Source organism: Calidris pugnax, unplaced genomic scaffold (genome assembly GCF_001431845.1).
Source record: "Calidris pugnax isolate Ruff unplaced genomic scaffold, ASM143184v1 scaffold63, whole genome shotgun sequence".
Lineage (NCBI taxonomy): Eukaryota > Metazoa > Chordata > Aves > Charadriiformes > Scolopacidae > Calidris > Calidris pugnax.
Window position 1 is genome coordinate 3955820 of NW_015090852.1, and position 12649 is coordinate 3968468.

Below are 12649 nucleotides of genomic sequence, written 5' to 3' on the forward strand. Positions count from 1 at the left end.
GGGAAGACTTTTTTGTACAGTCGCCTCTGTCCCTCTGTCTTTCCTACTGTCTCAGAGTTCAGGGTACCTTAATAGTAGCAAGTACAGGAGCGGTTCTGGGATGTGGGCACAGGTCTGCTGAAGTTACTAAGAAATATCCTGTCACATCCTTTGCATTTTTCTGAAAAATGCATTTTATTTTTTTTACCCATGAGCAGGTAAATTAGCTCGCTCTTAAAGATGACAATCTTTTTGACAATTCACTGCAATATTTTGAGTGGAGTTTCCAGGTTTTTTTCACTTTTTTCAAAGTTTGGAAGATGCGTCACTTGAATCAATTGTGCAGATTTTTTTTTTCCCCAGCGCTATGGGCCATATTGACTGTTTACATTTTTAAAGTATTGTTACTGAGATGTAAAGATGTTGCCACAAGGTGGAGCCTTCAAAGAACAAGAAACTTGGAAATTGTTTAAAGCGCCACTCTGGAATTAGGCATAGTAGAAAACAGAGGCGTGGAGAAACCTCATCCCAAGGCTGATAAACTGTGGTTCACATGTCCAAAGTGTCTTTTCATCAGTGCTTCATGGAGCAAAAGTACAGGAACAATCCAAGGGTTTAAGTCTGCCCAGTTTCTCTGGAAAATGGCCATTAATAGCTGGTGAAGCTTGCTTTGTAGTGTAGTTAATTTTTAGCACAAGCATTTATAATAATTGCTTTCTTCCAAAGAGGAAAGGTGGAGGGTCCTGTTTCTATTCTACTGAAGCCACCCTGCAGGTGTAAATTTCTATTAATTTTGCTTTTCAGTTGGCAACATATCCAAGGTTGTGTGAGGAAACAGAAAGAATTGTTGCCGGCTATATTCGTGAAAGAGAAGAGAAGACCAAGGATCAGGTAAGAATAAATAGGAGACCTAACAATTTGTGGAAGTGTGTGGAGGAGGAAAGTTCTTATGTACAAATTACAGCAAGACAATCAAGACAATGAAAGATTTTTTTTCTTTGCCCCTCCCCTTCTCTCCTCCCTCTCCTTCCCCCCCCCCCCCCCCCCGCCCGCACATTTTCCAGCGGGACAAACAGGTCTAATGAAAATAATGCGACGTTACTTCAAAATCTATACTGTGATTTCAGTTTTTTCCTGGACTGTGTAAATGTAATTAGAATTTGCCTGCATCAAGCAGCAGTTCCCCCCCCCCTCTCCCCCCCCCCTCCCCCCCCCCCCCCCCCCAGCAGGCTGCACATTTTACAGAGGGAGAGAATTTGCTTCTCTGTCATTGAGCTTTGACAGAGGAGACTAGAATTATTACAGAAAACCCTTATCCGATCTTTCAAGATTAGGATTGGTGGTTTAAAGTAGCATTGGCTTGTTCCCGTGCCACAGTGTGCCATCTTATTAGCTGTGCTACAACAGCAGCTTGTAGGAAATCCATTATTGATTAAATAAATGCACACAGAAACACCCAACGTTTTTTCAACTTTGTTTCTAGTCTTTTTTAACATACCAATCCCATGTTTTAATTACAGTGAGGCCCACAAGCAATTGTTTTGGGGCTCTTGTGGGAGTGACAAACCGTGTAGTGAATGTGTGAGCTCCAGCAAGCATTGCTGCTGAAGTTCTGTGTTACTCAGCAATAGCATCAGCACGCAGGCTGAGCCGAGCAACTTGGCCCCGTCTGTCTCTGGCCATGTTGACAGGCTTGCTGAGGTGTGTAGTGTAGAACCATTGCAACTGACCCTTGAGGGCTATTGTGTGATTGGAAGGGTAGCGTCTCAAATCTGAAAAATAATAAAGTAATTTATCCTTTGGATTCTAAAATCAGCAAGAAAAAGATTCCTCCTATGGCCGTTCTGAAAGACAGGGACTGCTATGAAGTTGATAATCTTAGGTTGTGTTTTTTTAAATTCAGAATTTCAAGCATTTGTTAACCAGCACCATTCCAGGTTTGTGGATATACAGCTTTTCTGACTGTTGCTTTCCTTGAAGTTTTTTAAAAAAACAAAAACATTTCAGAGAAACTTCTTTAGAACATTCATCACCCAGCCAAGCACTCCAAATCCAGGAAACTTCAAAGCTGAGATTACATGTGACAAAATCCATTGGACGTGGAAACAGGAATTATTGTCTGGAGAGTGCAGAGTGTTACAACAGAAATATTTGGAGAGGAGGGGCTAAGCAGAGCTTCTAAATTGTTCTGGACTCCTGGTTCTTTAGTCCTGTCCCTGTGCTAGCTAGGGAGCTGTGCAGCATGTCCTTCTTTTCCTTTAGTCTGTGCTGTGAATGTAGTCTTAAAAATAATTTTTAAAAATCTGTATTTACTGGGCTTGTACTTGCAGGGAGCACTAGTTAGCACACTCAGTTATTTCAAAATTTGGAGGAAGACACAAGTTCCTTAGAATAATTGAGACTTTTTTTTCTTATTCCATTCTTTATTGTGTGCACATACCTGGCAATTTCCCAGAACAAAGTACAAAATACCAACTTGCTGTAAATGCCAAGAGTTGGTCAAATAAGTTATTGTCACATATTCACATCATTATTTGTGCTGTTAGCAGTTATCGTTAATAAATCAAAACATTAATGAGGATATTTTCAGAAGTAAGAGCTAGACCCAAAGCCCCACTACCTTTTGCTCTGAGGAATGCACTTAAAATATTCTGGAAATTGTGAAGAATTTTGAAGTGATGCTGTGTTTGAGGAGCTGTACCGAAATAACTGCACACTTTGAGGAGATTAAGTGCTGCCATTTGTTAGCAATAGATTTCTTCCTTGCTCCCTACTAATAAATAGAAGTCTGAAAAGACGAGGGGAAAGTTCAGTCTCATGCATGTTCAAGAAGCTGTTCCAGGGTAGGAGCGAGTTTTCTCTAATACTTTACGAAATTTTTTGCTGAGTTAGATTATCAAGTTTGAATCAAATTCTGTCACTGGGCCATTGAAGGCCTGGCAAGTGATAAGTACAGAAACCATTAATTCTGTTATTTCATTGACTAGTCTGTCTTTCAAGCCAGATGTATGCACCAGAATGGCTGTCTAGTACCTGGACTGTACATTTTCTGGAACAGGGCTAGCTCACCTATCACTTCTTTGTGTAGTACCTAAAGAAAATTAAGGTACCCTGATTTTAGGTTTAAGGTTCGGGTTCCTTGCTGGCTTGGCCAGAATGCTACAAATAGACAAAACTTTGCTTAACTTGCAAAATATGGAGCTAGAATCTATGTTACATATTATTAAATGCTTTCTGGCTGTATATGTTGTGGTTTTTTTTTTTTTAAAAGTGGAGAAGGGCCAAAATAGTAAAAAAAAAAAAGAGGTCTGTCAGGAAAAAAAAATAGGAAGAGGGAAGAGCTCTTCTGTAGTCTAGTTTATTAAACAAGCACACAAACAGAAGTGGTGGGATTTTGAAAATATTGTTGCTTTTGGCTTGAACAATTATGAAAGCAATATAAAATAATGCAGAAAACTCAAAAGTTCTGTTCTTTTCCCCTATCCTTTTCCTCAATCTCTCTCCTCTACCTTACCCTGCTCTCCTGTCTCCCCAAACAGGTGCTGCTGCTGATTGATATCCAGGTTTCTTACATCAACACCAACCATGAAGACTTCATTGGCTTTGCAAAGTATGTATATTGAGAATTTGTTATAAGACGTTATCAAGTTTTTTTTAAAACTAAGTTCAAAACACAAGTCCTGAAGTGTCACAGGAGCATGCTGTTTCTCAGTATACATGATATTGAACTCTCTCCCACTTATGGGGGATTTTTCACCCCAGTTCACAAGCCTGGTTTCATTGAAGCTGAAGCTTATGTCTTGGTTTTGAATCATATGCATCTCAGGAAGCAGCTTTGGCAAGCTGATGCCCTCACTGTATCCATTTTAGTACCACAGAAATGTATGATATTGGTGGTCTTTCCACATTGTTGCGAATGCATATCTTGGGAGCTGTGATTCAGTGTGAAACAGTTTTGCTCAGAGTAGTGGATGTCACTGAATTATAAGTGTGCCTGCTGTTTGGCTGTAGAGAATAATAGTAGCAGAATGCCCTGCAGGGGCTGGTTTGACGTTCTCCTCGCTTAATTGAAAAGGCTGTGAGAATATTCTCCAGAATGTTCTCCCTCAGCTTCCAGCAATTTGTGCCTCAGGGACTTCATAGTAACATTTTGACACTAGTAAAAACGTTAAAGATGTCTTCACTCTTTGAAGAATACATGTTCCTTCAGTCATATTCCTGCCATATTTACCGTAACAGTGTTTGGAATCACGACAGGTTTCATCCATGTGGGATGTGGAATGCTGGCAACAGAGTTTGGCACCACAGTATGTATTATACTATGGCCTATTCTAGTCAGCACTGTGAAAGGTCTACATCTTTGGCAGTATGCCTTGAAGTTTCAAAGCATGGAGCTCAGTAAACTGAGAGGGGAGAAGGCAAAGCCAGGCACTGTTTATGTATTTGGTGTGAACAACTTTCTCTAGAATTGTTTGCAGGTCCCAGATATCTTTATCAGTTCTCTTGACAAATGACAGGATGTTGTAGGAATGGTAGCTGGCCTTCTAGAGGTCAAGATAACAACCTGCCTGGTATTTACTTCTCTTCATCCTTTTCTGACAGGAAAAAGCCTGCTAAAAACACTCCATATGTATTCATGGTGTGTGTTGTGACCTTGGGAAGACACATAGTCCAACCTCCTGTTCAGGGGAGGGTTAATGCTGAGTTCAGACCAGGTTATTCAGGGCTTTGTCCAATCAGATCTGGAAAACTTCTAAAACTGGAGATTCTCCAGCCTCTCTAAGCAGCCTGTTCCAATGCTTGCCTCTTCTCCTGGGAAAAGACTTTTCCTTGTGTCAAGTTGGAACCTTCCATGTTTTATAGTCTTGGATTCTGTAATGCCAGGTATATCTGGAGATATATTGTTATGTCTCTCCCCTGAAAAAAACTCCGCTCATGGATGCTGCTGCTGGGGCATGTAGTTCAGTCCATGGTCCTCACTGCCGAGTCTTTTCCAAGGAGTTGCCACGAGTTCAGTTTCTTGGGAAAGCTGCTTCCTGTTTTGCCAGTTGAGATCTAGGAATCCCCAGCCACTGTGTGTGGGGTATAAGCAGATAACAAATGGCTCTTTGCTTGAGTTCACTGATAAGTTTAAGCAAGTGTTTCTACAGGTTGAAACTGATGGGAAGGGAAGTATCTTTGTTGATGTGTGCTTAATTGGAAGAGAAACCCTGGGTAACTAAGAACAATTTAGAATGTAAAATATTTATGAGGTAAACAGTAGAAAATACACATTTTAAACTATAATCATATTATCATTATAACAATTATATTCAAATTGGAAAATAATTTTTGGGTAGCATATGAGCTTTTGCAGTATCTAAACAACATGGACTATAGATTCCCCAGATCCCCTAGTGTTTCCTTTCTTTTGCTGAGTCTTCTAGCCACTGTAGTGTTTTATAAGTGTAAGTCCTATGAACCTTGTTCATAAGAATGAGGGCACAAGACATTTCAAACTACCTTGCTCCCTCAGTGTTCCCGAGGGTACTGAGGGAGCTGGCGGAAGTGCTTGCGGAGTCACTCTCCATCATTTACCAGCAGTCCCAGCTGACTGGTGTCTAGCAAATGTGACGCCCATCCACAAGAAGGGTTGGAAGGATGATCCAGGGAGCTACAGGCCTGTCAGTCTGACCTTGGTGCCTGGGAAGGTCATGAAACAGATCATCCTGAGTGCCATTATGCAGCACATGAAGGATGCCCAGGTGATCAGGCCCAGCCAGCACAGATTCATGAGGGGCAGGTCCTGCTTGACAAACCTGATCTTCTATGACAAAGTGACCCACTTGATGGATGAAGGAAAGCTGTAATGTTGTTTACCTGGACTTTAGCAAGGCCTTTGATACAGTCTCCCACAGTATCCTCCTGGAGAAACTGGCTGCTCATGGCTTAGATGGGTGTACTCTCCACTGGGTTAAAAACTGGCTGGAGGGCCGGGCCCAGAGAGTGGTGGTGAATGGTGTCAAATCCAGTTGGCAGCCGGTCATCAGCGGTGTCCCACAGGTCTTGGTACTGGGACCTGTTCTCTTTAACATCTTTATCAATGATCTGGATGAGGGGATCGAGTGCACCCTCAGGAAGTTCTCAGACGACACCAAGCTGGGTCGCAGTGTCGACCTGCTGGAGAGTAGAGAGGCTTTGCAGAGGGATCTGGACAGGCTGGATTGATGGGCTGAGACCAACAGGATGAGTCTCAAAATGCCAAGTGCCGGGTCCTGCACTTCGGTCACAACAACCCCCTGCAGCGCTACAGGCTTGGGGCAGAGTGGCTGGAGAGCTGCCTGGGAGAAAAGGACCTGGGGGGGTTGGTTGACTGTTGGCTGAATGTGAGCCAGCAGTGTGCCCAGGTGGCCATCTCATGTGTGTTTGTCAAACAACATATCAAAACTGGTGAGGCGTTAGTGCTGTGTTTTCTGTGTGCGTGTTATTTAATCATAATTTATGCACCAAAGCTTATGCAACTCAGATGATGCACCAGAGACATGCAGTGTTATTTAGTCAAAAGGATCTGGATGACTAAGAACTAAGCCCAGTGAACAGACAAATGGAATAAACATCCTTGTGGATCTTCTCATGGACAGCATGCAGCCTGCTGGTTTGATAGAGTGTGGTCTGACGCGTAAGATCAGAATTGGGACAGGGCTGAGTTTGGTGCTTCAGCAATTCTTTGAAACAACAGCTGTGCACAAAACAGTTGCAGAACTGGCCCATAGGCTGTGATCCAAGCACATCTTTCTTACTCTTTCAGAGCAGTGTTTGTAGCTGATCCAATATGTACGCTTCTTTCTTCAGTTCATCAATGCCTGCTGAAATGGTATAATCTAATCCAAACAAAACTTTCTGTCACCAATGGCCGCTCTCGTGGTCAAGTAGCCGAAGCCTGCTGGTTGAACACTTTTTTTCCTCTTTCCAGCAATATTTTAATTCTGTCGCCTAACACTTATGAATCACCACATAATGCAAATGCTTTTAGAATTAATGGCAACTTTTATATTTGTGAGACAGGAGTGTGTTTTGCTTCAGGAACTGGAATTACCAGAGTTCAAGAATTGAGGAAAATATTTAAAATATGTTTTAATTTCAAATATGCTCTGTTCTTCTAAGATTCCAGCTTTTTGAACCAGCTTTGTGACAGCTTCATCCATTGGTTATATTTACACCCTCAAAGTGCATATAAATATTAGAATAATATCCAAAACAAACTGTCAAGACAAAGCTATTAAGGAGCTTCCAGCAGGGGAGGATTTTGTTGTATTGCACTAAATAACAGAAATGGCTTGCTTTTTGTCTTTCTTGAGTATTTATAGAGGCTAATGTTTCCAAAGTGACCCACATGAGCCATAATTTCTCTGTGCTTTTAGTAACCTTTACCAATCCAAGTAGGATGTTGTTACAAAGGAGATGATTAGTAGGAGCTGTCTGCTGTGCATGTCCCTTCTGTCCTAAGCAGGCAAATACAAGCAGGGATCCCTATACTGTAAGAAAAAGTAAATAAAATACGCACATATATGCAATGATTTTGCTGTGTTTCTTTGTTACTCTAGATTTCTGTGCTGGAATCGGAAGTAACTATTACTGTTAAAATCTATCCCTCGGGAACTGGTTTAGCTTGAGTTTCTTCAGTATAACTCTTTTCCTCTGCTTTCCTTAGTGCCCAACAAAGAAGCAGTCAGGTTAACAAAAGTGCAGTGGGAAATCAGGTAGGCACCTAACAGAGAATGGATAATGGCATGCGCAAGTTAATCCAAGCTGTTTGGTTTTCTTGGCTGTATTTATTTGTTGTGTGTCATTTACCTTTTCCACTTCAAACACATATAAAATATGTCATCATCACCTTGTTTTACTGAATTTTTTTTAGAGCCACCTGACTTTCACTGTTATCATTTATCATGTAATACCTCTGCTACTGCTTGCAGCACTGGGTAGTGTTTTCCCTCCTGTGCCATTTAGTGCATTGAATCTTTCATGTTACACATCAGTGTATTTTGTCGTTAACTGTAAACTTGTGAATTTCAGAATCCAAAAAGCTGGTGAGTACTTGCTTGTGTGTGCTTTTGTCACAGTTGTTCTACTAGTTCTTATGTATTGACAGCTTAATAGCAGTGAAGGGGCAATTCAGCAAGCAAAAGCAGATTTGCCTTTACCTCTTCTGAAAACTTCCAGTTGAATTCACAGAGATGTTGGCTATGTACCATAGTCCTTTCTCAAAGTAAACAAAGAATAACTGGTTGGTGGTCTCAGATTAATTAGCGTTTTCACTGAGATTCGTTAATGAAATTACTTGCCTGTTTCTTTTTATGACATAAGAATATGGGATTGATTCTGCAAAATGCTAAGTGCTCCTGAGCTTTGCTTCTTCCTTTGCTTGTGTGTGGGCCAGGGGCGCTCAGTACTTCATGGGATCAGTCCTGGTTTTTATATGAGATGAAAATAAGGAAAATGTTGCAACATTCAGGGTTTTTGCTCACTTTGAGGGTTTTGCAAAGTCTTAAACGAAATAAAATGTTATGGAATCAGTACATACGTTAAAAGGATATAAAAAATTCTAGTAAAAAAAAAAAGACAGTGAAACTTCATATAAATAATTACCCAAATTCAACATCTTCCTGAGGTTTTAATGTGAAATTCAGTCAAACAATGCTCAGGAGTGAAATGTCCAGGTTTTCACATTTGTCCAATGACTTTGGATCCCTCAAGTAAAAAAAAAAGACAGTGAAACTTCATATAAATAATTGCCCAAATTCAACATCTTCCTGAGGTTTTAATGTGAAATTCAGTCAAACAATGCTCAGGAGTGAAATGTCCAGGTTTTCACATTTGTCCAATGACTTTGGATCCCTCAGGTGGTAAACCTGAGACTCCATAAAGTCTCCTATTCTGCTGTTGTAAATGAGAGTTCTAGCTTTTTTGTAAACTTAGTCATTGTCTTGGGATAAAAATCCAACCTTTTCCTCCCACCAAGAAATTGCTGGTTATTTTTGAGATGTTAGTTAAAATAATCCATGGTCCTCTAGAGCCTGACAATCGTGAGTGGCATTTTTGATGTAATGTGCGGTTTGGACTGAAATGGAAAAGTTGAAAGGTCTAAACACTGAAATGGCTTCAAAGACTAGTTTCTCTCTTCTGAGGAGAGATTTCCTTCTTTACTTAGCTGTGCCGGAACATGTGTCAAACACAACAACCATCATCACTTTGGAGTGTCCCATAAAGAGAAAATCGACCAATAATCTGACTTTTCAAAAATACACAAATAAAATGAATGATTTTTTAATTAAGTGAATGTTCTTTTTTTAAAGAAGTGGAGAAGAAGCTTAGCATTTCAAATTAAATGTTGAAACTAGATTACTTTTGGTATAATGGACTTTGCTGAACCTTTTATTTTAAATATAATGAACAGATATTTGTAAGTTAATTGCTTGGAGTTGAAAGGAATGAGAAAATGTTTCTGAAATAAAACTTCATTTTTGCAATTTGCTATTTCAGGGAACCAATCTACCGCCTTCAAGGCAAATTGTACGAGCTAAGTTCTGTAAGCTTTATTGTTGCTTTTCCATTTAGCTTCTCAGAGGGCAAAGTTTGTCTCTAACTCATCGGTTTGTTGAATACTTGCTACTTAACTACTTAATGTTAAACTGTCTTGTCTGTAACATTTCCTCAACAAAGTATAATTGCAGTTCATCACTTAACTGCTACTAACCTGCTGTTATAAGTATGAACTAGTATAACTTAATGTTATAGAAAACTTTGATTAAAATTAATATTCTATAATTTACCAAGTTTCTCAAACTAAAATGACTAATTGATGTTTATTTTATTATATAACTGGAAAGCAGTATTTGTCTGTTTTACGTGCCTCTATTTATAGGAAACCTCTTTTTGCTAGGTGAGCAAATAAGTTTCTGTTAACCAAAAGGAAACGTTAGCTATTGCTTAAATGAACATGCTGTTTATGGGTACAGGTACTGTTACTGGTATTTTGTCTATACAAAATAGTTACTTCTGATAGAAAAAGCGAGTTTTATTAATAGACTTAGAAATATTTAAAGACTTTTTAGTATTCTTTTCATAGCACCAGGAGGATCAATGCATCATGGACAGACTCCTTTCTAACCCTTCCACCTCATGAGTAAATAAATATGTGAATGCTTTAATATTACTAATTAGAATTAATTGTCTAAACAGCAGTTAATTTTATAACAAGTTACTCCTGGTTCAGTGATGGTTGGGTATAAGAGCAAATCTCTGTATCATGTGCATTCTTTGGTAATATCTGTTATGAAAACACATTTTTCCAGTTTGCCACATCATCAAATTATTCATTATCTTTTCAAATAAACTTAAACTAATGCTCAATAAAGGAAAAAGGACTAGGCGGCACTGATTCTAAGAGCGGTTGAATTGAATCTCTCAGGAGATCAAGATCATTAAGTTTTCCCAAAATAGTGGGTTTGCAAATCCACTGCTTTTCTTTTTTGTAGCTTGCTTTGAACTGTAATGATGCAGATCACTTAACTGTTTCTGTGTATCTCAGAAATAAGATGAGCGCAGCAATATTGCATTTTTGGAAGAAGTGTAAAGCCAATTCCTCTTAACATGTTTTTGCTCCTTTTTCCTCTACTACTAATTTATACTCTCACGCTTAATCTTTGGCCTTTTTTGTTTGTCTTTTCTTTGCTACCGCCTGAGGTTTTGACCTGACTCCACAAAGTTTCTTTTTAAGCCACAGGTTAGTCTGTCTTCTAATTTGCTTGAAATAATCAGTGCAATGCTTGGTTTTACACAGCACACTAGCAAGGCTCTGGTTCCTGAAAGCTGACCCACTCTTAACTGTGTATTTTGTGTGTTGAGATTTGTTTTGGTGACTAAAATTTAGTTTAAAGCTCCCGTTTGTGATAAACCTTTGAGGATGAAGGTGTCATTGATCCATGTGCCCAATTGATACTATCTGTGTAAGAATGCAAGGCACTCAAATTATAGAGGATTAAATATAATTTATATGAAATTCTGTTTTGTGTTTTACATCTGCAGCAGAAACTGCTGCTGTGCTTGAAGCAGCCTCTGTAATTGGAGAAGGGGCTTAATCCAAACTATGAGATTCCAGTCACTGTCCAAGTGATTTGGGGGTTTGGATTCAAAGGCATTGTTCAACCTGCCGTTTTTACAACTTTATGCCAGCAATCTGATTCAGTTGTTCTGCACACAAGTAGCATTCAGACCCCATTAGTTGGCCTGAACTATTGTGCTAATAAGTAACATTTTCTGCTAGTAATTGCTTTTTCCTCTTTTTTTTTTTTTTACCTTTTTTTTTTCCTCCTTATAATCCTGCTTTGTAGCATACTTTGCTGCTGCTTTTCTTCAGATATACTGAAATCCTGTTACCTTGCCTGACTCAGGAAGAAAATGTGTTTACAAATTTATTTTTTTTAAACAAGTGGAAATGCAAACTTGTGCCTTGGGCAGTGAGGTGGTCATGAAAAATCATGATGAGGCTGTTCTGTTAAGAAATGCCAATATTTCTGTAAAAGAAGTGGTGCCCATGGATGATCGCATGATGCTTAATTTTGAAATATCCTTGAATAAGACATGCTGCTGTTGAATTTTTACCTTGCCAAGACTAGAGAAGTATTGTTGTTCTAAATGGCCTTTAACTGTACTTATTTTTTAGGTTAAGATTCCTTTATGATTGACTTAATCACATCAATCCTTGTTTAACTACATTTGGAAGCATGTTTCCATTTTTCACTATTAAGTGCTTTGCTTCAGTAAAGACTAAATTTTTATTTAAAGTAGACATGTTTAGGACTGTCATTTTAAAGTTATGCAATATATTATGTAGTGGTTTTGGTGGAAGCAGTGTCATGAGATCTCGTTTGTATTCAGTATCAGAACAGAACTGAGCAGTTTATGCCCTGACATTTGGCAAATTACAGGTTTCTCTCTAACCTGTTGTTCCTTTTTAGCCTCTGTAGTGTGAGAACCTTCATAATTGAACCCAAAGAAGCCAGGGTGCGTCACAGAGTAGTTTTTGCAATTTTTATTCTCTCAATGTGCTTACCATTTGGTAACACATGTTGTTATGACAGTGATTAGAAGATAGAGTAGTGCTGAGAGTTGTGTTGTGTGTTAAAAATTATTTCAATGGAGTTACGTAACATAACCTCAATAGAGAGCGATGTTAACTCAACAAATGCTACTGACTGTTTTGTTGTGGAAGCGGCCAGTCTGATGATTTTCACACTTGTATTTCTGTCTGCCCAGCCAATTCCACTTATCCCTCACTTATCTTGAAATCATCTTTCAAATACTTATTTTAAAGAAATGGAACTCTCTAATGTATTTCAAATAGCTTTTTTGATTTAGTGGAATGAATAAGTCATGCAGCAATACATAAAATGTACCTGTTGTGTCAAATCCTGCTTTCCTGTTTATCCGTGAAGTGGTGGAGAATAAGAACAACAGATATGATTTGGGTTTTGTGCAGCTGAACTATCAGAAAATGACTTCCTTCTGGCTTGTTCATGTGCATTCGTACCTTCTAAGTTTCGTTTTTCAGACACCCAGATTAGATATCAGGACCCTGAAGGAAGGAACTGTGTCATCTCTTGTTCATCCTGTACATGGAGTCCAACTA

At 39.1% G+C, this 12649-nt stretch overlaps 1 protein-coding gene across 8 annotated transcripts in view; it reads left to right on the forward strand.

Moving 5' to 3' along the window:
- DNM3 (dynamin 3) overlaps positions 1-12649 on the forward strand; it is a 183380-nt gene that overhangs the window by 38503 nt on the left and 132228 nt on the right. For 4 of the 8 annotated variants that reach the window (XM_014943475.1, XM_014943472.1, XM_014943470.1 and 1 more), the window contains exons 11-14: positions 784-870; positions 3519-3589; positions 7670-7718; positions 9502-9531. In XM_014943475.1, coding sequence (XP_014798961.1) covers positions 784-870; positions 3519-3589; positions 7670-7718; positions 9502-9531 — 237 coding nt within the window. Of the gene's footprint in view, positions 1-783; positions 871-3518; positions 3590-7669; positions 7719-9501; positions 9532-10726; positions 10745-12649 lie in introns of all 8 variants that reach the window. The other 4 variants (XM_014943476.1, XM_014943474.1, XM_014943469.1 and 1 more) reach the window with 3 other exon arrangements.